The following is a 27,825-nucleotide window of genomic DNA, read 5'->3' as shown; positions in this document are numbered from 1 at the left end:
TTTCACACAGAGAGTTGTGAATCTGTGGAATTCTCTGCCTCAGAAGGCAGTGGAGGCCAATTCTCTGGATGCTTTCAAGAGAGAATTAGAGCTCTTAAAGGTAGCGGGGTCAGGGGATATGGGGATGGCTTGAACAGGATACTGATTGTGGATGATCGGCCATGATCACAGTGAATGGCGGTGCTGGCTCGAAGGGCCGAATGGCCTACTCCTGCACCTATTGTCTAACACAACACGTTTAGATGGAATTGCTGCAGGACCAGCTAGACAATCTCCTCTGCAAAAGACTTGTTGACCAACAGCCCAGCAACTTGAATCCAGCAGATGGGATTATGCAAGTGATCATTGAGAGATATGTCCCTGAGCTGCAGGAAATGCACATTCTCGACATTCAACATCTGATATGGGAAATATCACCAAAGGAAGTGACACTTACAGCTGTGAATATGTTCATGTTTTTCAATTCCCAGCATTTGCCAGCTGCTATATGTTGCCTCTCAGGATTCCCAGAACACTTGGATGTGCTAGAGTGCAGACGAGCTATTCAAGCAAAAGATACAATAATGTGTGAAGACATCAGGTCTCAGGAGTCAATTATTGGCCATGTATGAAAGGAATGAATCAGTGTCAGAATATCCAGGAGAGAGGATAAAAGAAGCTAACCAGTAACAAAGATCAAAATAAACAGTGAAAGAATGAGCAAGTAAGATAGCTGTATGTACTGCATTTCCAACTGGATACTACATAATACATGTTTCCTTAATATGAATTGTATAGAACAGTTAGAAAAAACTATTTGCATTAAGTAGGAACTGCGGGTGTTGGTTTATTTAAAAAAAACACTACGTGCTGGAATAACTCAGAGGGTCGGGCAGTATTTCCTTGTGTTTTTTACACTATTTGCATTACGTGGGCTGAATTGGTTATAGCACGATTTCAATCGGGTATGACTGAACCACATTACATTGGAAATTGAGAAGCAACTGGAAAGCTATTTTGAAAGAAAAGTTCAAGGTCGGCAGAGGAGTGGCAGGTGAAGGAGTGAGTGCTGGGATTGGCTGAGGAGTTTAATTAGCAAATCAGTAAGTTAGCGAATCAGTCAATTTATCAGCAAAGATAAGGTTTTCTCAAGTGGAGCGGCCTGTTGGGGAATGGCCTTGTCGAGGGGAGTGCTGTGAGAAAAGTCAGTCTTTGGCTCGTGAGTCTTCGGCGAGGAGATTACGCCAAAAGTTGTAGAGGGTGAGACGCAGTGAAGAAATGACAGGTAAGCTGATTCATTGTGATGCTTGCAGGATGTAGGAGATCAGGGACACTGTTGATGCCTCTGGCTGCTACAACTGTGGAAAGTGTGTCCTGGTTCAGCTCCTGAAGGACCGTGTTAGGGAACTGGAGAGGCAACTGGAAGACCTCAGGATCATCCAGGAAAATGAGAATTTCCTGGACAGGATCTACAGCGAGATCATTGCACCGAAGATACCGGAAGAGAGAAGGTGGGTGACGATGAGGAAGGGAAGGAAGCTTTCCTTCCTCATCATACAGGAGATCCAAGGGGATCTACTGCTTGAAAACAGGTTCACTCTCTTGGAAGTTGTCGGGCCAGAAGACACTGCCATTCTGAGTCGCCCAGTTCACATCCGAGCTGTGGTCCGCGATGGCCTGTCTGCTGGGGACGCAGCTCAACCATTCGACAGCATACCATCCCCAGTTGAATCGGTTGGTGGAGTGGTTCCACCGACGTCCCAAAGACACCCTGAAAGCTCGTCTTATGGGCCCGGAGTGGATGGATGAGCTGCCATGGGTGTTGTTGGGGATTCGGGCTGCCCCTAAGGGGGATTTAGCATCATCCTCGGCGGAGTTGGTGTATGGCGCTCCGCTCACCGTCCCGGGAGAGTTCACCCCGGCTGCTGATGGGTCCTGGGAACCTCCGTCCTCCATGCTGCTATATGGCGCCCTGTCTCCCGTCCCGACTTCTCGGCATGGCATGGCCCCTGTGCTGCCCATTCATCTTTTTGTGCCGCGGCACCCACTGGTCGCCCTTGCAACAGCCCTATGAAGATCCCTTTCAGGTGCTGCGGCATGGAACAGCAACATTTGTACTGGACATGAGGGCCCGGCAAGAGACTGTGTCCATGGCACACCTTAAGCCGGCCTTTTGGACCTTGCAGCCGGGGGTTTGGTTTCATCAGGTGGAATCCCAGTTCCATGTCCGTGGCGTAATGGTCAACGAGACCCGGTACCATTACGTGGTAGGGGCTCGCGATAACCTCGTTAACCCGCCGGCGGCGGGTAAGTACGCAGGCCTCGAGGAGCTGCTGATCCGGATTTACGGGCTTAGCCGCATGGAGCGGGCGGCGTGAGTCCTCAGCATGGGCGGGCTCGGCGACCGGAAGTCCTCGGCCCTCATGAGGGAGATGCTCGCGCTCATGGGCGACCACCGGCCCTGCCTTATATTTGAATACACTTACCTGCAGCAGTTGCCATGCGACATCCACTGGCAGCTCATGGGGGAGAGCTTTGAAGACCCACTCAGACTAGCGGTGCGCGCTGAAGAGCTGTGGCTGTCCGACCAGCAGCAGGTGGGTGCGCTGGAATACCTAGAACCGCTGGAGTCACTGGACCGAATAGATTCAACGCCCTGGAAGACCCAGCGACCCAGGACCATGCCCACAAGAGGGCCACACCCACAAGAGCCACATACCAGATAAGTGGCGCAGGAGGGAAGGATGTTGTGCTTTTACTACCAACGCTGGTGGGTGGGGGGCCCCCACCAATGCCGACCAACTGTGTGCGTTCCCGGGAAACTGCAGAGCCGGCCGCCGGTAGGCACTGCGATGGCTGGTGAAATCCATCGTTTGTACGCCTGGGACAGGCGCTCGGGACGTAGATTCCTGGTGGACACTGGAGCAGAAGTTAGTGTTTTAACTCCTTCCGGAGCGGACATGCGGGCTGGTAAGCGGGGCCCCCTCTTGACCGCAGCGAACGGGAGTCTCATCCGCACCTATGGCGTCCGTACTATCCCCATTATATTGGGCACGTGCCATTTCACCTGGCCTTTTGTCATTGCAGACGTGCGCTAGCCGCTGCTGGGCGTGGATTTCTTGCAGGCGCAAGAGCTCCTAACTCCTTCAGGTGTTCGTGGGCATGGTGACATTCTATCACTGGTTCATTCCAGCGGCGACTAAGATCATTCGGACGCTGTTTCAACTGCTGTCTGGCAAGCGGCGGGAGGTCCATTGGGACGCCGTCGCTGTGGCAGCGATCGAAGGGGCAAAGGATGCCCTGGCTCGGGCGGTCATGCTGGTGCACCCGCGAACAGATGCCCCCACAGCTCTTACCACACTAAGGAAGACACAAACAATCTCCCAGATGTACCAGAGGACCGAGGATCTAGGGAGACAGAGGAACTGAAATTTGCAATCGACGAGAAATAGTATTGAGTTGACTGATGGGACTGAAGGCTGATAAATCCCCAGGGCCTGATGGTCTGCATCCCGGGGTATTCAAGAAGGTGACTCCAGAAATCGTGGACGCATTGGTGATCATTATCCAATGTTCTATACATTCAGGATCAGTTCCTGTGGATTGGAGGGTAGCTAATGTTATCCCACTTTTCCAGAAAGGAGCGAGAGAGAAAACGGGGAATTATAGAACAGTTAGCCTGACATCAGTGGTGGGGAAGATGCTGGAGTCAATTATTAAATAAGTAATAATGGTGCATTTAGATAGCAGTAAAAGGATTGGTCCTAGTCAGCATGAGTTTATGAGAGGGAAATCCTGCTTGACTAATCTTCTGGAATTTTTTGAGGATGTAACAAGTAAAATGGATGAAGGAGAGCCAGTAGATGTAGTGTATCTGGACTTTCAGAAGGCCTTTGATAAGGTCCCGCACAGATTAGTTGGCAAAATTAGAGCACATGGTATTGGGGGTAGGACATTGACATGGATAGAGAATTGGTTGTTAGATGTACCTGCTCAGTAGCCCGACCTCAGCCATGGTCATTCAAAAATTCACTTGCCACTTCTCTGTCCACGGAGCACCCCTCAAGCTACTCTCAGGCAATGGAACTCAATTCTCCAGTCAGCTCTTCAAGGATTTCGCTAAACGCTGGGACTTTCACCACACCACCAGCAGTCCCGAATACCCGCAGTCCAACAGCCTGGCCGAGCACGCAGTAAGAAGTGTAAAACAACTAATGGAACACTCACACAGGGCTGGCTCTGATGTCTATCTCGACTTAACCTACGAAACATTGTCCGCAACCCTTTCCTGGGATCTGCGGCCGAACGACTCATGTCACGGCGAACCTGCTCCACCGTGCTTATGACCAAGCAACTGCTAGAACCACGTTTGCGCACCATCAGCGATCCAATCTCAGCTCCAACACCGCCGTGACATACAAACAAAATATTATGATAAAACCAGCTATCTGCTTCAACCGCTCAACAAGGGACAGGTAGTCCGCTTACAGTCGCTCAGAGGCTGTGACCGCCTCGGTGTCATTCTGGGGTCAACCGCAGAGCCACGCTCATACCTGGTCAGTGTTGACAATGGCATCTACCGACGCAAACGCCAACACCTCCTCCCGGTTAATGAACCGGCACCTTCCCGTCCTTACCCTGACCAGCCTGTCGGTTTTCCCTCGCGCTCCACGAATGCTTCCTCAGAGAAGGATGAGGCGCATGAGGGGTACTACCGTAAATGTACAGGTCGTGCTTCCAAGCCAAACCCTCTGATTGGAAAGTTCACCGGCTATACTTAAACTGTGCATGACCCATTTCATTTTATCTGCTCATATATGCACAAGCATGTACAAGTAAAATAAGAAATGCACACACCTTATACTGGTGTTTTACAATATATACTCCACTAACCACTGTATATATGCTTTGCTTATATAAGAGAAGGATGTAGATTAACCCTTACTAATCCATGCCATTTATAATCTCCACTACACATATATGCTACCACCCATTACATGGTATTACGGTACTACACTATGTTCCTCTGGCCCTCACCTCCCCACTAGCCATCTCATCCAGTTTTTCATTTTTGCTATTTCCATCACCTTCATCGAGATTCCACCACCAGCTACATCTTCCCCTCACCCACACTTTTTGCGTTCTGCAAGAATCCCTCTCTCCATGGCCTCCTCGTCTGCTCAACCCATTCCCTTCCATCTCTCCCAATTTGTTGTTCTCTACTCATCTCACTGACTGCACTTCTGTTTTCTCTGTACTCTGATGTCTTCTCTGACCCTCCAGCTCCTGTGCTGCTTCCCCTTTGAAGCTTTTGCTCACAGACCTCATCGCTGCTTCCCTCTGGGGACTGCCTTTAATCTCTGCCTTCCCAATATTACCTGGAAGCTGATTCTGCCACACTTGTCAATGAGACCCTATGCAGACATTATCTTTGTTGAACCAGCTCCGGTCCCATTGAAGTGATTCACTGCTTGTCGCCTTAATTCAGAACTTGCCCTTCTACATCCTGTTGACCACTGTTAACATCGCCATCATTAGTGACAATTGGGTTGCTTTACCCATGGACCAGATCTTTGCAAGCACTGACACCCTCGACCTCCAATGTTCACCATTTTGATGAACTGGCATTGTGCTCGCCATAGGCTCCTCATAATTTGTGCAATTGGCCATTCAGAGCAACAGGGCCATGCTTCTTACAGTTTCTGCAGTAGCTTGCCTTGTACTTGCTCCCTACACCCACACCTGTTCCCACTGCTGACTCCTGCTTTTGCGTCTGAGTTTCTCGGTCCTTCCCGCCTGTGCTCATGCCAGTGAAAGGGATGGGGATGAGTCCTCTGTGCCAAATAAAAAGCAAGACATATAATGCTGGAGCGATAGATCCACCAGTTGAATGAATGGATGAATTAATAAGTTTATTGGCAAAGTATTCACATACAAGGAATTTACCTTGGTGCTCTGCCCGCAAGTGACAACATTGCATACAGTCATAGTTAGGAATGACACATAAAATCATTAAACATTAATAATTGATTAAACATGTGAATTAAATAAAATACCAGAGCTACAGATTTTTGGTTATTGAGTAGAGCTACTTCTTATCTCCTTATCTCACTCCTTATCTATTCACTCCTTGTATATTCCCACATAGTGTACCTCATTTCTCTCTGTTCCGTGTATGCGCATTGTTTCCAAATTTGTGCATTTGGGTCTGTGTCCCATGACCAAGTGCTATCCAAATTCATGACAATGTTCTGATTGTTTCTTGTAATGGCAGATCTTTTCCCATTTCTTCAGCATTATTGCCGTCTTCCGTGGCAGTCAGTGCCTCTCTCTGTACATTCAGTGGGTGTATTTCCTTGCATCCAACCCGTTTGATTTGATGGCCTAGAGAAATCTCTGGGCTTGGTTAGAGTTATGTAGTCAAGCAAAGGAAGGAGAGAGCAGCATCTTCTCGCAGATGGTGATGAGGGAGGCCAGTGAATCCGGGTAATCTGTTGCTGCCGGCCACCAGCAATGACCAAGACAGGGCATTGCCTCATCACTCCACCATGTGGTTTTGCCAGTGATCACCAATCTCCACCAAGGCATTGGAGGGCAATGGGGTCTGAAGAATAATCTCGACCCAAAACATCACCCATTCCTTCTCTCCAAAGATGCTGCCTGTCCCGCTGAGTTAGTCTATCTTCGGTTTAAACTAGCATCTTCGGTTCCTCCCTACACATGGCATGGAGGGGACTGTTTCCTTTGTACGGGTGCATCAGTGAACAGCTGTACCATCAACCGGGTTCCTTGCACGATTGTTGCCAGGGTGGGGACTCATTCGGGTTCCCAACATAACAGAGGTGTCAGTAAAACAACTCTCTCTCTCTCTGTAGCACTGACTCCACCTGTTCTCTTGAACCATTTGTTCCTGCAGGTTCCTGAACACCAAGAGACATACATATCAGCGTAATGAAGGTGTCATTGGACTTTGGTTTCTTATGGCTGTGAGTGGGAACGCCCTTTGAGACGAATCACTGGTTCAGTAACAGTTGTTCTGACTTCACCCGGCTCCTCCCCCAGCTGCCAGTTACACCGGCGCAAAACAGAAGCTTGTCCATGTCTTACAACAAGAGAGTGTATACCCGTCCGCTGGAACAGGCCGGCGGGATGAACCCGTCCCCAGCACGGGGCGACCTCACCGGTCAAGCGGGTAACCCGGGACCCGACCCGGTCACTGGGGTGGATGAGCCGGTACCTGGAATAGAGCAGCCCGATAGCGGACAACCTCAGTAGTAAGTACAAGATCTTACGTTACCTCTATGAGCCGGGTGACAAACTTGTACAAATGTAGAAAGAAAACGTAGAGAGAAAATTGGGGGGTCGCACTGCATTCAATTGGGGGATCACAATGCATTTTTGTTCATTGATGTACTTTCTCAAACTATTTTTGCTTTAAAAACACACAATAGACACATAGACGCTGAAATATATAGTTAAATATAACTTTTAAAACCGTCTCTTTACATGCCTGCTGCGATTTCTGTTTACAATAACAACATTTTTTATTGAATTGATGCGGCTTAATAGTTTCGGGTTTCAGTTTCGTTTCCGCTGGCCCACGTCCCTTGTCAAAGAAGGAAGGAGGGAAGCTGAGCACGATAACTATGGGGAGAGGATCTATCCCACGATACAGAGCACAACTATCCGCGAGTGAAATTTGGATTGGTATTAGTTTAGTTTAGAGATACCGTGTCGAGGTATTGGGGTTTATTATTGACACGTATACCGAGATACAGTGGAAAAATATTTTACTTACCATACAGGCAAATCATGCCATACATCAAGGAAGTGCAACCGAGAAAAATAAACCAGAGTGCAGTATATAGTGTAGCGAAATTGCTGTTAAAAAGGTCCTAGGGTAGTAATGAAATAGCTTGGTTAAAAAAAGGACACAAAGTGCTGGAATAACTCAGCAGGTCAGGCAGATTCTCTGGAGAACAACGATTGGTAACTGATAGGGTTGGGACTCTTCTTCAAATTGATCAGTCTGAAGAAGGTTCCCGACCTTAATCGTCACCTAACTATGTTCTCCAGAGATGCTGCCTGACTCACTCCTCCAGCACTTTGTGTCCTTTTGTGTCTACCATCATCTGCAGTTCCTTGTTTCAACAAGGCTGGTCAGGTGTTTGATGACAGCGGGGAAGATCATTTCTTGAATCTGGTGGTGCACACGCTCAAGCTTGTGAGAGAGGGGAAAAGAGCGAATATCACGAGTGGTCCTTGATTATGTTGTTCTGCTCCACCCCCCCCCCCCCCCCAAGGCAGTGTGAAGTGCAGATGGGTTAATGTGGGGGAGGCTGGTTTGTGTGATGGACCGGACTGCATTGACAATTCTGCAACTTCATGCAGTTTTGGGTTGAGCATCTGCCAAACTGATACATCTGGATGGGATGCTTTCTATGGTGCATCTACAAAAATTACTAAGAGACGTTGGAGACCTACAGAATTTCCTTGGACTCCTGAGAAAATAGAGGCGTTGGTGTGTCAATGTGGTTGGATCAGGAGAAATTGTTGGTGACTTGTTTGTGGTAGTAACAAAAAACACTAATCTCCCATCCGAGTAAATAATTAAATGCCACACTAGCAGTTCTGGGTTGGTGTGTCTACCTGTATCTGCACAGCTGCCACCTTGAGGGCATTCAGGGCAAACCTCCTATCAAGTTTGCAATATATCCTCTAAAGTATTCTAGTCGGCAATTAAAAAAGCTCTCACTCTTTTGTGATTCCCCGCCAGTCCTGCAATATACTGTATCTCTCCTACAATGGTCATGGAGATATTTCCCTGCACTTGCTCTCAAATACCTATTCCCAACTCCCACTCAAATTTCCTGCCACTTACCTACTCAATTTTACTTCGGAGTCACGTGAGTGACTACGTGAAGAACCCCGCCAGGACGCATGCGTGTCATATCGCTACACGCATTGCGAAACAGGCGGGGTGGAACGACGTTCCCCCGCAGCGGCAGTTTTAAAAGCCAGAACCTGCAGGTAAGAGTACTCTGCGGTCTTTTTGTGTTTTCCCATACTGATTACAGGTGGGGAGCATGGACAAGTCTAAGAAAGCAACGAGGGCTGCGACAAAGCTGGTGGGGGAAGACCGCGGAGTAGCGGGCAGCCAGCAGCGGCCAGCGGCAATTGAATCACCTATAATGGGATCAGCTGTGCCCGATGTCGCCTCCACACCGGCCAGATCCACTCCGCAGCCGGGCGATAAGGGAAAACAAAAAACCAACAAAGTCGTGGAACTCAGATGAGTCCGACTTTGAGCAGCCGCAGGCGGCCAGCGACCGTGAGCGCTGGAGCCGGATGGAGCGGTGTGTGGAGCATTTGCTCCAACGTGACAGACTCCGGGAGATGGAGTCTAGTCACTGTGGGCACTATGTAAAACCCACAGCTGCACCTCTTGTAGGGCTGCACAGTGCATCTCCCTCGTCAGAGGGCAAGTACTGGGGGTCAGTTCTGGGCTGATCCTGAAGAGGGGTTTGCAGAAGAGAAATTAAGTGTGCAGGGGGTGCAGGAACGTGAAAATCTACTGGACATGGTGTCCAACTTCATACAGCCAGACCAGACTGGCCAAAACCTGAAACAAAAACTAGCTGCCAGTATAGATTATATGTCCTTTAACCAGCTACAGGAACAGGCTGTATTGGACACCATGGCAAGACACTTGGCACCGGGTAACTGTATATCCCTGAATGTTCCTGTTGTAAATAATTGCAATATGGAAACAAATCGTAGTAGGAGTTAGAGGCATGGATGTCAAACTCCAAAAGGTATTAAAGCTCCTAACAGCGGGGATAACAGCTTTCACCCGCACAGTAGATGAGAAGGACATGTTGCAGGACCAACAGGATGCACTGGCACTGCTTTGCAACACACAATATGAAATAAACAGCATCAGGAAGACTGCCATCTGACCTACTTTAAACCCGAAATTCGCGGGTCTGTGCAAACCAGGAAACGTAAAACCACCAATTCTACTTTTGGAGGTAACCGATCGAAGCAAGTCAAGGAGCTCGATGAGGAAGCAAAAACCCTGGGGCTCATAAAAGGGACTTCATCAAAAACTCACTACGGCCATAGACAGCACCCTTACGCACCCACAAGTAGAACAAGACTAACTGGTGAAAGCTCGAAGGTCCGGTACACCGAACATGAGTCTTTTTTAGGCCATGGCCCAAGCCGGTCTTCTTGGAAGATACGCAAACCTCCAACATCAACCAAACCACAAACCCAGACACCAACGCCTCAACATCAACGAAGGATTTACAAAAATAAGTAAACCTGCCACTGGTAACTATGGAGGTAGGTGGGTCTGGTTCCCTACAAATTGCAGGGAGCATGGAGGTTGGGGGGGAGATTACACTCCTTTCTGGATGCATGGAGTATGTTAACTACCGACACTTATATTTTAAGCAGTATCCAGGGATATACCATAGAATTTATACATAAATACAGCCCTGCAGTTCAGCATGTACCGAACCGAATGTTCGTACTTTCCGGTAAAGAAAAATCAGAAGCGCATGCTGAACTAGAGCAGCTTTACGCAAAAGGGGTAATTGAAAAATCCCAAATCGAACTGCTAGAATTCGTGTCCAATATCTTTACCAAAAACAAAAAAAGATGCTGGTTGTTGCATCATCATAGATCTGACCAAATTGAATACATTTGTACAATATATTCATTTAAAAATGGAAACCTTTGTTACTGCAAAACAATTGATTTCCAAAGGTTACTTCATGGCTAGCATCGATTTAAAAGATGCTTACTATTCAGTGCCTATACGAGGTGACCACAGATGTTATTTAAAATTCAACTGGATAGGACAGCGCTGGCAATATAGAGCGTTGCCAAATGGGTTAACATCAGCCCCCAGGCTATTCACAAAATTTTTAAAGCCAGCCCTAGCGTTTCTACGAAAACGAAAACACATGGTCATGGCATATCTAGATGACATATTTATTGTGGGCAAAACTTTGGAATTGGCCAAACAAACTGTAACAGCCACAAAACAATTATTTGAAAAACTAGGTTTTATTATCCATCCAGTTAAATCTAAATTAACGCCTTCCACTACTATGGACTATTTGGGGTTCACCATTGACTCAGTTCACGTCGGTGACTTTGCCAAAGGGAAAGGCTATAGACTTAATAGAGGCTTGCAATAATCTCATTGACATCAGTAAACCGTCCATCAGATTGGTAGCAAAAGTAATTGGCAAAATGGTGGCTGCTTTTCCAGCCACACAATTCGGACCTTTACATTACCAAAATTTACAGAGAGCAAAAATACGAGCACTCAAAATTAATGCTGGTCATTTTGACAGACCAATGAAGCTACTAATCAAAGCTATAATGGAACTAAAATGGTGGATAGATAACATTTGGTTTTGTTTCAATCCAATCATTATCAGCAACCCTTCAATGGTGCTACAAACAGATGCCAGTGCACTTGGTTGGGGTGCCACCAATTCCATCTCCAGCTGTGGAGGTAGATGGACTGCACAGGAGGCATCATTATTACTAACACTGGGCATAAACTACCTGGAAATGTTGGGTGCATTCTATGGCCTAAAGTCATATTGTACTGGGTCATATCACCAGCATGTTAAACTACAGATTGACAATACCACTGCGGTAGCATCTATCAGCCACATGGGTGGAAACAAATCGACATCATGTGACAATCTGGCTAATACAATTTGGCATTGGTGTATCCAGAGACATATTTGGATATCAGCTACTTACCTACCGGGTAAACTAAATTTAGTGGCAGACACCAGGTCACGCAAATTTAATGAAAACACCGAATGGATGTTGAATAAAAAAAAATATTTGCTGATATTACAGCACGATATGGAACACCAGATAGCGATCTATTTGCATCAAGGCTTAATCACCAGTTATCAAACTGTTTCGTGGGAACCAGACCCTGGGGCAGCGGTGACATGCGTTTTTGCTGCATTGGAGGGAATTGTATATTTATGCATTCCCTCCTTTCTGCCTCATCAGTCGGGTATTAAGGAAAATACAGCAAGACTCTGCGTCTGGTATTTTGGTAGTACCCGATTGGCCTACTCAACCATGGTTCCCTGTGATACTCAACATGGTATTAGAACCATGTATCACCATCCCGAATAGACCAGATTTATTGGTTCATCCCGTAACAGGGGATAGCCACCCATGCCAGAACTATATGGATTTATTAATTTGTAGAGTCTAAAAATACCTCTACTACAACTGGGACTGACAGACCGAACAGTGAACATGATTTCGGCGGCCCACAGACAGTCCACCAAAAAACAGTATCTGGTCTATATCAGGAAATGGGAGATGTATTGTCACAAAAACAGCATCACCTACAGAGAAATTAACATCCTGTCTGTTCTGGAATTCCTGGCAGGCCTCCATTATGATGAGGGGCTCAGTTATAGTGCCATCAACTGCGCCAGAAGTGCCCTATCAACTTATCTATGGCACGGAACAGAGCGTCAATCTGTTGGGACTCACCCACTGGTAACAAAACTTATGAGGGGAATTTTTAATACTAATCCCCCAAGAACCAGGTACTCCCAAATATGGGATGTGAGTATTGTCCTGACGATGCTCAGGAATTGGTCTCCAGCAACAGCTCTGTCCCTACATAGACTGACATTAAAAACAGTCATGCTAATGGCTTTGGTCACGGCACAAAGGGTACAGTCGTTACATAAATTAAGACTGGACAACATGACTTCTTCATCTGGAAATATTACGTTTCATATTTATGAATTAGTTAAGCAGAACAGGCAGGGATCAGCAGGCCTCAATATAGAATTTAGGTCTTACCCAACAGATGATCGTCTCTATATAGTAAGTCATTTGTTGTTATACATGGAGAACACGAAAATCATCAGAGGCAATGAGAAGGCACTTTTAGTCAGCCACAAGCAACCACACAAAAAAGTGACAAGATACAAGATTTTACAAGATACAATTTAATTGTCATTTGGACCCCTTGAGGTCCAAACGAAATGCCGTTTCTGCAGCCATACATTACAAACAAATAGACCCAAGACACAACATAATTTACAGAAACATCCATCACATCGCTGTGATGGAAGGCCAAAAAAACTTCCCTCTCCACTGCACTCTCTTCCCCCCCCCCTCGATGTCAGAGTCAAAGTCAAAGCCCCCGACTGGCGATGGCGATTGTCCCGCGGCCATTAAAGCCACGCCGGGTGGTGGGAGGTCGCACACCGGGTCTTGGTGTTAGAGCCCCCGGCGTGCGCTCGCAGAGTCCCGTGGCCATTCCAAGCCGCGAGGGGCGGTGATGTCAGGCCCCGCTCCAGGAGCTCTTCGACCCCGCAACTCGGGCGGGAGAAGTCGCCGTTGCGAGAGCCCTGAAAAGCGGTCTCCCTCCAGGGACCCGCGGGCTCCCGCTGCCGCCGTCCACCAGACCTGCAGTTGAAGCCTCCGAATCTCCGGAGGTCGGGCCACAGCAGCAGCAGTAGCAGCGCTCCTCCACCCGCTCCGGACTCGGCCAGCCCCGCGACGGTGATGGTGAGTCGTCGGCACCAGAGTCCCCGGTCTCCTGTTGGAGGCCGCTCCTCGTTGCAGCCCCAACGATAACGGAGACCCGACAAGAAAAGGACGGATCTCCCATGCAGGGAGAGATTTAAAAGTTTCCCCCCCTCCCTCCCACCCCACCCCCACCCCCCCCACACACACACCCCCAACAAAAAATAACAAAAAAACTACATAAAAACATAGACAGAAAATAATAAAAACGCGGACGGGCTGCAGAGGCCGCTGCTGACGAGAGTCGCGCCGCCTACCGGACGGTCCAGACCATCTCAAGATGGCTGAAACAGGTTATAATACAGGCTGGGGTGGATACTAATATTTTAAAATCTCATTCCACCAGGGCTGCAGCTACATCGGCAGCTATGCAGTTGGATGTACCAATGGACCAAATCCTCAAGACAACAGGATGGTCAGGGGAAAAAACATTCCAACTATTTTATCATAAACCAGTCATTAAACCTGGAACGTTTGCAGAAACAATTTTAAGTTCTGTAATTTAATTTACCCCATAAATAGGGGCTATAATTTTGTGTTAATAAATTTTCATGGATTTCAATGTCGGATTCATGTCTAAATTATGTTGACACAATTCCTCTCACAGTCATTAAGGCAGATGTGATGCATGGACTCGTTTCCACGGCATGAAATCACAGAGCTTTGAAATCTTCACGTAGTCACTCACGTGACTCCGAAGTAAAGATTAAACGAGAACTTACCAGTTCGAAGTTTGATCATTATTTTATGAGGAGTACGTTGAGGGAATACGTGCCCTCCGCTCCCACCCATGATCATATACTCAACTGTTATTTCTTCTCTAATCTTACTATTATCAGTCATTACAGTTATCTGTGATTTCACACCGCTGCTTTGAAGAATGACACGCATGCGTCCTGGCGGGGTTCTTCACGTATTCCCTCAACGTACTCCTCATAAAATAATGATCAAACTTCGAACTCGTAAGTTCTCGTTTAATCTTGCTATTTACCCTGATTTAAAGTTTACAATTTACTGTTTATAATTTATAGTTCTCCTAAGAAAAAGCATGTCTTTTGGCTGTGGGAGGAAACCAGAGCACCCAGGGAAGCTCCCATGGAGCAAAAGGGAGAGACTATATAGGCAGCACACAAGGTTTAGAGTCAATCCTGGATTCTCTAGAGCCTTGAGGGGAAAATCATCTTTTCTTGATCAGAAATACATGCTGAAATTGAAAGATTACCCAACTAAATCCTAAACATCGAGGATACAATATTCAGAATAGGCAGAGGAAATGTTAAAGCATTGCTAAAAATTCCACGAAAAGAGACACAACTGTAGTGCGTGGGTCTCAAAAGGAAGCACGAAGTCCAGTGTTTTGAGAGGCACCTTTAATTATGTTCCTCCCGGTTGTAGGGAGGTCCAAACAAGAGAAAGATGGCACCCAAATCCCAGCATTTAAACCCTCTGGTTAAGGACCGCCTCCGGACTGAACCACTTCCGTGCCGAGGGGTTCGACAGTATGATGGCACGACCCTTGGGAGCCGCCACAGGACCCCCCCCCCCCCCCCCCCCCCCCCCCAGAACCAGAGGCACAAAACGCACCGGCGGGCCAGTCAGCCGATTATGGGGCTGGCGGAGGCATAGGTGGAGGGACAGGTCGAGGGACCGGCGGGAGGACAGGTGGAGTGACAGGCGGAGGAAGCCGTGAAGGGGAGCGCCCTCGAGGTCGAGGTTGGGCAACCAGCACCGGCTGGTCAATGTCCAGGTGTGCCGGCTTCAAACGCTCAATCGACACTGCCTCCGGCCGGCCCCCCATGTCCAGGACAAAAGTCGACTACCCGTGTTCCAGCACCCGGAACGGGCCCTCGTACGGCCTCTGGAGTGGCGTCCGGTGGGCATCACAGGAAGACGTATGGGCAGTCCCTGAGGGCTGATGGCACGTGTGGGCGAAATGTCCCATGGCGGGACGTCGGGACAGGTGCGAGCCAGCCAACTCGCTCGTGAAGGCGCTTTAGGGTGGATGAGGGCGTTCCCTGCTGCCCCGGCACCGACGGCACGAACTCCCCGGGCATCGTGAGTGGCGACCCGTACACGAGCTCCGCCGATGATGAGGCCAAGTCCTCTTTGGGAGCAGTCCGGATGCCCAGCATGACCCACGGCAACTCGTCCATCCAGTCCGGGCCGGAGAGTCGTGCCTTCTGTGCTGCCTTCAGCTGCCAGTGCAACCTCTCCACCAGACCGTTAGCTTGCGGGTGATATGCCGTGGTGTGGTGTAGCCGCACCCCTAGCACGTGAGCCATGGCTGACCATAGCTCGGAGGTGAACTGTGGCCCCCAGTCTGAGGAGATGTGCGCCGGCACCCCGAAGCGAGCAATCCAATGCGCGGACAACGCACGAGCACACGTAGCCGTTGAAGTATCGGCCAGCGGAATGGCCGCCGGCCACCGCGTGAAGCGGCCCACCATTGTAAGAAGGTGGGGGATGCCCCGGGACGGCGGGAGAGGCCCTACAATGTCTGCGTGGAGATGGTCGAATCGCCGGTGAGGTAGACCAAACTCCTGGAGAGGCGCACGGACATGGTGCTGGATTTTTGCCTGGCACGGAATGCAGGTGTGAGCCCAATGGCCAACCTGCTTGCGCAGACCGTGCCACATGAAACGAGCGTCCATTAGTGCCGTTGTCGCCCGGATTGATGGGTGAGCCAGTCTGTGGATCACCTCGAACACCCTCCGGCGCCAGGTGGCAGGGACGATGGGGCGCGGCTGACCGGACGACACATCGCACAGGATTGTCACTCCCCCAGGACCGAGAGGGACATCCTCAAGGCAGAGGCCGGAGATGGCAGTCCGGTAGGCGGGCACCTCATCGTCCGTGAGCTGTGCCGCCGCCAGAGCAGAATAGTCCAATCCGGGCGCCACCTCGAACACGGTGTTGATAGCGGTGCGGGACAATGCGTCGGCCACCCGGTTCTCTTTCCTCTCGATGTAGCGGATAGATGTTGTATACGCCGAAATGTAGGCCAATTGCCGCTGCTATCGTGCGGACCAGGGGTCGGAAACCTTCGCCAGGGCGAAAGTGAGCGGCTTGTGGCCCCTGTAGGCGGTGAACAGGCGGCCCTCCAGGAAGTAGCGGAAGTGGCACACTGCCAGGTACAGAGCCAGGAGCTCGCGATCGAACACGCTGTATTTTGTCTGCGGGCGGTTGAGGTGCCGGCTGAAGAAGGCCAGGGGCCGCCAACCTCCGCCCGTCAGTTGCTCCAGCACAGCGCCCACCGCCGACTCCGAGGCGTCCACCGTGTGAGCAGTCGGGGCATCTTCCCGTGGGTGCACCAGTAGTACGGCCCGAGCCAGGGCCTCCTTCGCGCCGCCAAATGCAGCCACTGCTTCGTGGGTCCATTCAACGGCTTTGTTCTGCCCACCTGCCAGGAGTTGATACGGAGGCCGCATGATGTGGGCCGCGGATGGAACGAAACGGTGGTAAAACGCCACCATACCGACAAACTCCTGCAGACCGTGCATGGGCGGAGAAACCGACGGATGGCGTTGACCCTGTCAGGCAGAGGAACCGCGCCTTGCGCAGTCACGCGGTGGCCAAGGAAGTCAATCTCGGTCACCCCAAAACGGCACTTTTCGAGGTTGATAGCCAAACCATGTTCACTGAGCCGCTGACAGAGCTGCCGAAGGTGGGCGCAGTGCTCCTCCTGCGAGCGGCTGGCCACCAGGATGTCGTCCAGGTACACAAATATGAAGTCGAGGTCGCGACAAACCCCGTCCATCAGGCATTGAAAAGCCTGTGCTGCGTCCTTGAGGCCGAACGGCATCCGCGTGAACTCATACGGTCCGAATGGCATGATGATAGCCGTCTTGGGTACATCATCCGGGTGGACCGGGATCTGGTTATAACCCCGTACCAGATCCACTTTTGAAAATATTGTGGCCCCAGCCATATGGGCGGTGAATTCCTGGATGTGGGGTACGGGATATCGATCCGCGGTTGTTGCGGCGTTCAGCCGCCGGTAATCCCCGCGAGGTCGCCAGCCCCCGCTTGCCTTGGGGACCATGTGGAGTGGGGATGCCCATGGGCTGCTTGAAGGGCGGACGATCCCCAAGGCCTCCATCGTGCGGAATTCCAGCCGTGCCAGACGCAGTTTATCTGGCGGCAGTCGGCGCGCTCGTGCATGGAGAGGTGGGCCGGAAGTTTGGATAAAATGTACCACTACGTGACTGGGGGTAGATGACCGAAACTGTGGGGTCAGGATGTCCGGGAACGCGGCCAACATCCGCGCGAAGCGGGAGTCCACGGACGACAGGGGCCGTCCCACCGGCTGATCCAAACGCAACATGATCGGCTCCAAATTAGCGGCGTTGACCAAGCGCTGACACCTGACGTCCACCATGAGGGAATGCGCCCGGAGGAAGTCGACCCCGAGCAATGGCTGGGAGACATCAGCAATGGTAAACCGCCACGAGAAATGGCAGGAGCTGAAAACGATCGGGACCATGCGCACTCCATACGTGCGGATGGGGCTGCCGTTCGCCGCGGGGAGGACGGGCCCCCGCTTACCGGAACGAATGTCGGCCAGCGAAGGGGGCAGGACGCTGAGCTCCGCTCCAGTATCAACGAGGAAGCGGGTCCCGGAGCGCCGATCCCAGGCGAAGAGGCGGTGAATATGGCCGGCCGCCGCAAGGACTATTGGTAGCTGGCCCAGGTGTTTCCCAGGAACGTGCACAGCTGGCGGCATTGTCGTGCTTCAGCACCCCAGCGCTGATGGAAATAGCACCAGCGCCTCATGTTGGTGTTACTTGGAGCTTGCCTGCTCCTGTTGGTGGTGCCTGCAGCTTGCTGGCGCTGGACTGTGGGTGCAGTACCCCTCATTGCCGCTGGGGCGATCGTGCGGGCCGTCACTCCTTCCACAGCTCCCCCGCCCCACCGGAGGAAATCGGGAGCTGCCGGGGTGACGTCATCGGCGCGCCTGTGGACGGCCAGCGTGCTGACGTCATCAGGGCACGCCATCCACAGCACATCGGCGCGCCTCCCGAGGGCCCTGAGGTCGGCAAACGATGCGTCTGTGAGCTGCAGACGGATGTAGGCCGGCAGCAGATGCAGGTATGTATATTCGAATAGCAGGCACGGCGTGTGCCCATCCAGTAGAGCCATCATCTCCTTTAGGAGGCTAGATGGCCGTCAGTCGCCTAGGCCTTCCATATGCAGGATCCTAGCAGCACGCTCCATCCTGCTTAGTCCATAAATCTGGTGCAGGAGCTCCTTGAGGCCGAGATATTTATCAGTGTCCGGGGGGGCTGCAAGGAAGTCCGTGACCAACCGTGTCCTGGTCGAGGGCCCCCACCAGGTAATAGAAGCGGGTGGCATCGACCGTGATGCCCCGCAGGTTGAACTGGGCCTCCGCCTGCTGGAACCAGATGAGCGGCCGGGTGGTCCAGAAGTTGGGCAGTTTCACCGAGACTGCGTCGAGAGACAGGGCCGGGCCGGCCTGTGAGGAGGTAGGGCTTTCTCTTCTCTCCATCATGACGCCAATGGAGCGTCGGGGGTCAATGTAGTGCGTGGGTCTCAAAAGGAAACACAAAGCTTTTAGAGGCACCTTTAATTACGTTCCTCCCGGTTGTAGGGAGGTCCAAACGAGAGAAAGATGGCACCCAAACCCCTGCCTTTAAACCCTCTGTTTAAGGACCGCCTCCGGACTGAACCACTCCCGTGCCGAGGGGTTCGACAGTATGATGGCACGACCGAAGATTACAGTATGTGGAATCAAGGTAAATGCGATCATAGGCAGAGCGAGGTGGTTGGAGGGCACAAATCAACTCATTAGAATAAAAATTATGTTGTGGTGTGCTTTTTCTTGAGCGTCTATTTTTGGGTTTTTTCCACATCTTTCATTAGGGGAAATATTAATTTCATCAGGATTAGCAGTTCATGAAGATGGGCATATATAAGTAGAAACCTCAAGGATTCCCTTTTGGAAATAAGATTAGGAAAACAAAAATAATGAAATATTCATTGGAATGGAGGAACAGATGCATCCACTCCTCTATTTTTAACAAAGGCATATCGGATCTACAAAAAAAGAAGTAAAGTATGGGTGTAAGAGTCAAAAGTGTATTATTGTCATTTGTCCCAAAACGGAACAATGAGATTCTTACTTGAACTGATTGTGGTCTGTGGAAGAGGAAGCAATCATAAAGAAAGCCCATCAACATCTCTACTTCCTTTGGATATTAAGGAGATTCTGTATGTCAGTGAATACTCTGTTGAACCTCTGCAGGTGTACGGTAGAGATCATATTGACTGCTTGCATCACAGCCTGGTTCGGCAACTCAAATTCACAGGAACGAAGAAGATTGCAAAAAGTGCTGAACACTTTCCCCCCCACCCCCCCCCACCACCACCACCTTTGTCTTACTGATGTTGAGAGAAATGCTGTTCTGGCACCATTTGGTCAGTCGATCGCTCTCTCTTCTATACTGTGACTCATTGTCATCTGCAAATCAGCAACGGTGGTGTTGTCAGTGAACTTAAAGATGTAGTTGGAAATGTGTCATTCTACACTTTTGTGAGTATAGAGCAGGATGCAAAGCATGCAGCCTTGAGGTGCTCTCGTGATGATGGTTATCGAGGAGGAAGTATTGCTGCTGATTTATACAGATTGTGGTCTGTTGATGAGGAAGTCATGGATTCCGCTGCAGACGGATATGCGGAGATATTTCCGTGAGCTTGGATACCAGGGAAGCTCAGTGTTCAGCGCCGAGCTGTGGTCTAAGAACGTCAGCCTGACATACAGCATGCGGTTTTATTGTTTACATGGTCGAGTGCATAGTGGACATCCATTGAGATGACATCTTCTGTTGACCTGTTGTGGTGGTAGGCAAATTGTAGCAGGTCCAGGTTCTTGTTGACTTAGGAGTTGCTATGTGCCATGACCAACTTCTCAAATCACTTTAGCACCACAGACGTTAGTGCCACAAGTTGCTAGTCATTGCGGCATGTCACCTTACTCTTCATGGGCCCCTTTAATACCGTTAGGAACCTCAGATCTCACCAATGAGAGGTTGAATATGTCCGCATAAAACCCGGCCAGTTCCCCTGCACAGGTTTTAAGAACATGACTCGGATTCAAATGACCAGGTATACCATCAGGTTCACACGCTTTTCGGGACTTTAACCTCCTGAAGAATTTTCTGACGTTGACCTCTGTGACTGAGATTATAATACCATCGTTGGCTATGGGGTCCTGGGAAGACACATCAGTGTTTCCCCCTATCAAAGCATACCATATAACCATATAACCATATAACCATATAACAATTACAGCACGGAAACAGGCCATCTCGGCCCTACAAGTCCATGCCGAACAAATTTTTTTCCCCTTAGTCCCACCTGCCTGCACTCGTACCATAACCCTCCATTCCCTTCCCATCCATATGCCTATCCAATTTATTTTTAAATGATACCAATGAACCTGCCTCCACCACTTCCACTGGGAGCTCATTCCACACCGCCACCACTCTCTGCGTAAAGAAGTTCCCCCTCATATTACCCCTAAACTTCTGTCCCTTAATTCTGAAGTCATGTCCTCTTGTTTGAATCTTCCCTATTCTCAAAGGGAAAAGCTTGTCCACATCAACTCTGTCTATCCCTCTCATCATTTTAAAGACCTCTATCAGGTCCCCCCTTAACCTTCTGCGCTCCAGAGAATAAAGACCTAACTTATTCAACCTATCTCTGTAACTTAGTTGTTGAAACCCAGGCAACATTCTAGTAAATCTCCTCTGCATTCTCTCTATTTTGTTGACATCCTTCCTATAATTTGGCGACCAAAATTGTACCCCATACTCCAGATTTGGTCTCACCAATGCCTTGTACAATTTTAACATTACATCCCAGCTTCTATACTCAATGCTCTGATTTATAAAGGCTAGCATACCAAAAGCTTTCTTTACCACCCTATCTATATGAGATTCCACCTTCAAGGAACTATGCACGGTTATACCCAGATCCCTCTGTTCAACTGTATTCTTCAATTCCCTACCATTTACCATGTACGTCCTATTTTGATTTGTCCTGCCAAGGTGTAGCACCTCACATTTATCAGCATTAAACTCCATCTGCCATCTTTCAGCCCATTTTTCCAAATGGCCTAAATCACTCTGTAGACTTTGGAAATCCTCTTCATTATCCACAACACCCCCCTATCTTGGTATCATCTGCATACTTACTAATCCAATTTACCACACCTTCATCCAGATCATTGATGTACATGACAAACAACAAAGGACCCAACACAGATCCCTGAGGCACCCCACTAGTCACCTGCCTCCAACCCGATAAACAGCCATCCACCATTACCCTCTGGCTTCTCCCATTCAGCCACTGTTGAATCCATCTTGCTATTCCTGCATTTATACCCAACAGTTGAACCTTCTTAACCAACCTTCCATGAGGAACCTTGTCAAAGGCCTTACTAAAGTCCATATAGACAACATCCACTGCTTTACCCTCGTCAATTTCCCTAGTAACCTCTTCAAAAAATTCAAGAAGATTAGTCAAACATGACCTTCCAGGCACAAATCCATGTTGACTGTTCCTAATCAGACCCTGTTTATCTAGATGCTTATATATATTGTCTCTAAGTATCTTTTCCATTAATTTGCCCACCACTGAAGTCAAACTAACAGGTCTATAATTGCTAGGTTTACTCTTAGAACCCTTTTTAAACAATGGAACAACATGCGCAGTACGCCAATCCTCGGGGACTATTCCCGACTATTCCCGTTTCTAATGACATTTGAAATATTTCTGTCATAGCCCCGGCTATTTCTACACTAACTTCCCTCAATGTCCTAGGGAATATCCTGTCAGGACCTGGAGACTTATCCACTTTTATATTTTTCAAAAGTGTCAGTACTTCTTATACTTTGAACCTCATAGTATCCATAGCTACTCTACTAGTTTCCCTTACCTCACATAATTCAATATCCTTCTCCTTGGTGAATACTGAAGAAAAAAAATTGTTCAATATCTCCCCATCTCTTTTGGCTCTGCAGATAGCTGTCCACTCTGTCTCTCCAATGGACCAATTTTATCCCTCCTTATCCTTTTGCTATTAATATAGCTGTAGAAACCCTTTGGATTGACTTTCACCTTACTTGCCAAAGCAACCTCATATCTTCTTTTAGCTTTTCTAATTTCTTTCTTAAGATTCTTTTTACATTCCTTATACTCCTCAAGCACCTCATTTACTTCATGCTGCCTATAATTATTGTAGATCTCCCTCTTTTTTTCCGAACAAGATGTCCAATTTCTCTTGAAAACCAGGGCTCTTTCCAATTTTTTACTGTTTCCATTGAAAGCATTGAGCTCGTACGGGAGTGATGCTTCGCTGTTGCTTGAGTTGTACCCTAATTTCACTATGTAGGAAATGATGGCATGCCGAACATTTGCTAATTTAAGTATTCATCTGAATCTATACATAACTAAAATTCTGATCTTGTTATCTTCCGGTTTGGCGGTCTTTATATTTGCGAAACAATGGTTTGCGATAGCGCTACGTTTTTTTTTGCCAGTTCACTCACCGTTCTCCATTGCTGTGAGTGCTCCAAGTTTCATTACGATCGGTTGAATGTCGTAAAATTTAGCGAGGTTTAAAAATCTTAAAAATCGCGCGTGCGCAGATCCATCTCTTCTGCCAGTCATCGCCACGCGGATTAGTCTCTTCCCCTGTCACTCCCCGGGACGGTCCGTCCCTTTCTGCACCATCGCGTCATTACTGGAGCTGAGGGTGACCGGCAGAGGATTCCAACCGGACTTTCAGAGTGACCCAAAGCAGCCCCGCCCCAAGCAGCAGCCCCGCCCCAAGCAGCAGCCCAGCCCCAAGCAGCAGCCCAGCATCGAAAACCCGACCCAGCCCAGCTCGGAGTCGGAGAGGTCGCCAAACGGAAAGCGGAGACTCTGATCGCGGTGGAGGAGAACAACCTGTGCCCGCTATGAGTCCCGATCGCACCGCAAATTCCAGCCACAGCCCCTCTGGTCCCCCTCGCTGGCTCCTCCCCTTCCCCCATGATGCCCTCCTCTCCCCCATGGTTCTTCCCTCGTCTTTTTTTTCGAGCTCACTCCTCCCGCCCACACAACCCTCTCCCCAACAACTCCCCCCCCCCCCCCCCCCCTGCCCACGCACTTCTCTCCCCCACAAGTCCCCCTGCTCACCCCCTTCCCCACAACCCCCCCACTCCCCCACAACCACACCCTCCCTCACAACCCCCTCCCTCACGACCCCCCTCCCCACGACACCCCGCCACATAACCCCCCCTTTCCCCACAACCTTGCCCCCACAACCTCTCCTGCCCCTGCAAACCCCCCCCACCACACACCCCCCCCCCCCCGCTCACACACCCCCCCCCCCCACAACCCCTCCACCCACAGACACCCCCTGCCGCCCACACACACAGCCCCCGCCCATACACCCCCCTCCCCACAGACACAGCCTCCCCCACGCACCCCCCCCACCACATCACTCACCCCACTACCACACCCCTTCCGCCACAATCACACACTCCCGCCACACACCCCCCTCCCACACAACCGTCTCCCCCCAGACCACCCCTCCCCCCCTCCTACACCTCCCCCATCCACACACACCCTTCCTCCCCTCCCACGCCACACACCCCACTTCCCTCCCCTACCCCCCTCCCACACATGAAGAGGAGGGGGAGGGAGTGCTCGGGGATGAGGGGAAATGAGCCGCACCTGCGCAGTTAGGGGCTATGAGTGGGTGAGTGGTGGAATATTGCATTGGGGGAACGGGTGAGTGGTGGAATATTGCGTTGGGGAATGGGTTGCGTTGGGGGACCAGGCCTCCCATGCGATCCTCGTGATTTAGACACCTCTGCTGTGGGGAAAACTTATGTCAACCTATCTTACCCCTTAAAAATATGTACGCCTCCACCCCCCACCCCAGCCTCTTCAGCTCTAAAATATATATTTCTGCTGCACCCTCTTCATTGACTTATTTGATCTCATCATATTGAGGAAATTCCCTTTGTTCTACCCATTCCTCCTCCACCATTTTTGCTGCCGAAAACGTACTTTTTTTAAATTTTTCCTGGTTCAGGCAAAGGTTCTCGGAATTCTTAAATCCATTCTTTTACTACAGCTTGTTTATTTTCAAGTAATTCGAGTATATGGGTGTTTCCGTAAATAAGTGTACCAAACCTGTGAAATGGGAGGCCAAATTTGAAAGTTATTAAATCATAATGAAATACCACAGGATAAAAAACGTGCCTATCTATGATCCTTTTAAGCTAATTTGTGATCAAATTTGAGCAAAATTTGAAAAGAAAACAAGAAATAAATATTTATAAAACATTTAAGACATATGTGACACTTACTGATTTCGAAGCGTACCTTACAAAATGTTGGCACCTAACCCACCAAGTGGCCCGTAGTTCACGGCAGGGTTGTTATAATTGCGTGTTATGAATGATTTTAAAAATTGCGACAAGTGCAAAAAAAACCCCGTTACAGCACTATAAATTGCATTCACAACGTTACTCAACGTGGGGGGGACAACAGAATGAGACATCGCTAAATTAGGTGAGCAAACTAGATATTTATTTCTTGATTTTAAGTTCTATTCATTATTGAGTATTTCAATGGAAAGCTTAAATAAAAAAGAAACAATAAAAAAAGAAACAATAAATATAAAATCGCTTGCTCTGCTTTTAATTCACACATTTAACACGTGACCAAATTGACACTGCTACTTGCGTTCTGCTGCAAAAACATGGGGCATCAGAAAGCCATCTTATCGGGTGATAAATTATAAAAATCACAAGCATAATCAGAATTTGGCTTATATAGAATAGAATAGAATAGAATGCCTTTTATTGTCATTCAAACAGACACGGTTTGAATGAAATTTCATTCCTACAGTCATGACATTATATAAAAAACCAAGACACACATTTAACACAATTTACACAAACATCCAACACAGTGAATCTCCAACACCTCCTCACTGTGATGGAAGGCAAAAGTCTTATCTCTTCCCATTGTTCTTCTCCCGCGGTCCAGCATTCCAACTGCAGAGTCGAGGCGACGGGCTCACGATGTTAAAGCCCCCGGCGGGCGATGGTAAGTCCCGCGGCCGTTTAAGCAGGACTTATAGCTTATAGAGTTACTTATTGCAAAATTAATGTAATCTTTCTGGTATAAATTAGCTTAAGGATTTGATGAAATCCTGCTGGAAAAATGTCGCAAAAAAAAGCAAAAAACACAGGGACATATCTGATATTTTTCTTTGTAAAAACAGATCTATTTATTTTTGCTTCATCTCATTATTTTGGCTATACACCATGATCTATGCTACTTAAAATACAGGATATGAAACAATGGGAATATTACATAAAAAACAGGAAAATAACCTGGAAGTTTGGAAACCTTCAGTTTCGCTACTGAGTGGTGTATTTACAGAAACACCCATATACATATTAGAAAACTTTGGCCCCTCCCTATGACATAAAGCCTAACAGTTATTTCTAATAAACAATTTACAAAAAAAATCTCTTTTTAAATCTACAGTCGGGGTGGATATTCGATGATTGCACCGAACGCGAGCAAGCGATCTCAATTGCAGCTAAGTAAGTATTTAAATAAAGAAAATAATATCATTTCAACATAGCAATTCCCTGCTGCAACCATATCCATGTTTTTGTTACTTTCTGATTCCAATGCTTTCCTGACCTTACCTCTGCGATCTAAAATTCTAGTTTTATAATTAGCTTCAGCTGGGGATATCAATTTGCTGAATTAGTTTTGTGCCCAGTACAGTATTCAGTTATGAACAAACGTTCTCGTTCCAACAGCGCATTACTGTCCCATATCTCTGTAACCTTACCCAGCCTGCATCTGACCAAGATTCTCTGATTGCAATGTTAAACAGGCTGCATACATGCAAGTTTTGTTGTTCATACTGTTCCAGGAGCAGAAACCGATTAAGATGTGTGAAAAGAAGGTTATAACAGCCATTTTCAGTTCTCTTACTTCCAATTTGTTTTGCTTAGAATTGTCTGCACTAAGTCGCCACTTTGATCAGTGAAAAGTAATCTTTGTGATTTAGTGCATGTTGTTCATAAGCTGTGTATTGGGCTTACATGGCAGCCATGGAATAACACTGGTGCTCTTTATCGCAGTGGCTAACAAGGAACTGGAGGATCTGAGGCAGTGGAAGGAAACTCACAAACCTGGTTCCCTCAGCTTGACTCCCATGCGTTTGGGTAAGAATTAGGGGCCGAGGGAAATTGGCAGATTTCATCGCCCCATTCAAAAGACCCGATTAGAGAAGGGGCTGTTGCTTCCATTCACCTATGAGATTTAACTAATTATCGGTACTCTGCATGTGTGTTGTGACTTTTATTTCATTTGATCACTGTTTTCAAACAGATGACGTGTGAAATATTTATATTCTGGTCATGTAGTCATACAGCATGGAAACAGGCCCTTCAGCCCACTGTGTCCTTGTTGACCATCAAGTAGCCAACCAGACAAATACAATGTCTAGCCTTCTGTGGACTGGTAATTCAAGCATTCGCCAAAATAACTCTTAACTACTATGAGATCTCTGCTTCCACCACTAACTCAGACAGTGAGTGGGCAGTGGATAAGAAAGTCCTTCCTCAGACCCTTTAGTTTAGAGAAAGCACGGAAGCAGGCCTTTCAGCCCACCATGTCCTCACCGACCAGCGATCCCCACATATTAACACTATCCTACACATACTAGGGACAATTTACACTTATACCAAGTATAAAAACCCAAGCCAATTAACCTACAAACCTGTACATGTTTGGAGTGTGGGAGGAAACCGAAGATCTCAGAAAACCCACATGGTCAAGGGGAGAACGTACAAAATCCGTACAGACAGCACCCACTTCTCTGGCACTGCAAGTGCTTTAAAGCAGTAACTCTACTGCTGCACAACCTCTCTCTACCCCTCTTATCCGTGCTCAAAACCTATTCCCTCTAGTTTTAGATACAAGTTCAAGTGGTACAGTGACATTTGAGTTACCATACAGCCATACAATAAAAAGAGCATAACACATGTTAGAGTTTAACATTAACATCCCCACACAGCGGAATCAAGGTTTCCCATTGTGAGGGAAGGCAATAATGTTTAGTCATCTTCCGTACAAGCAGCACCCGAAGTCAGAATCGAATTCGGGTCTCTGGTGCTGTAAGGCAGCACCTCTACCGCT

At 48.5% G+C, this 27,825-nt stretch overlaps 1 protein-coding gene across 2 annotated transcripts in view; it reads left to right on the top strand.

Annotated features, from left to right (window-relative positions):
* The first annotated feature begins 7,043 nt into the window (after positions 1-7,043).
* The window catches only part of epsti1 (epithelial stromal interaction 1), a 32,323-nt gene continuing 11,541 nt past the window's right edge, over positions 7,044-27,825 (top strand). For both annotated transcript variants that reach the window (XM_055644788.1, XM_055644789.1), the window contains exons 1-3: positions 7,044-7,253; positions 26,155-26,213; positions 26,766-26,849. In XM_055644788.1, coding sequence (XP_055500763.1) covers positions 7,078-7,253; positions 26,155-26,213; positions 26,766-26,849 — 319 coding nt within the window. In that variant the 5' untranslated portion in view covers positions 7,044-7,077. The remainder of the gene's footprint in view (positions 7,254-26,154; positions 26,214-26,765; positions 26,850-27,825) is intronic.

Source organism: Leucoraja erinacea, chromosome 13, assembly GCF_028641065.1.
Source record: "Leucoraja erinacea ecotype New England chromosome 13, Leri_hhj_1, whole genome shotgun sequence".
Taxonomy (NCBI): Eukaryota; Metazoa; Chordata; class Chondrichthyes; order Rajiformes; family Rajidae; genus Leucoraja; species Leucoraja erinaceus.
The sequence above is the reverse complement of the archived record's forward strand: the minus strand, read 5'-3'. Positions and strand labels throughout refer to the sequence as shown.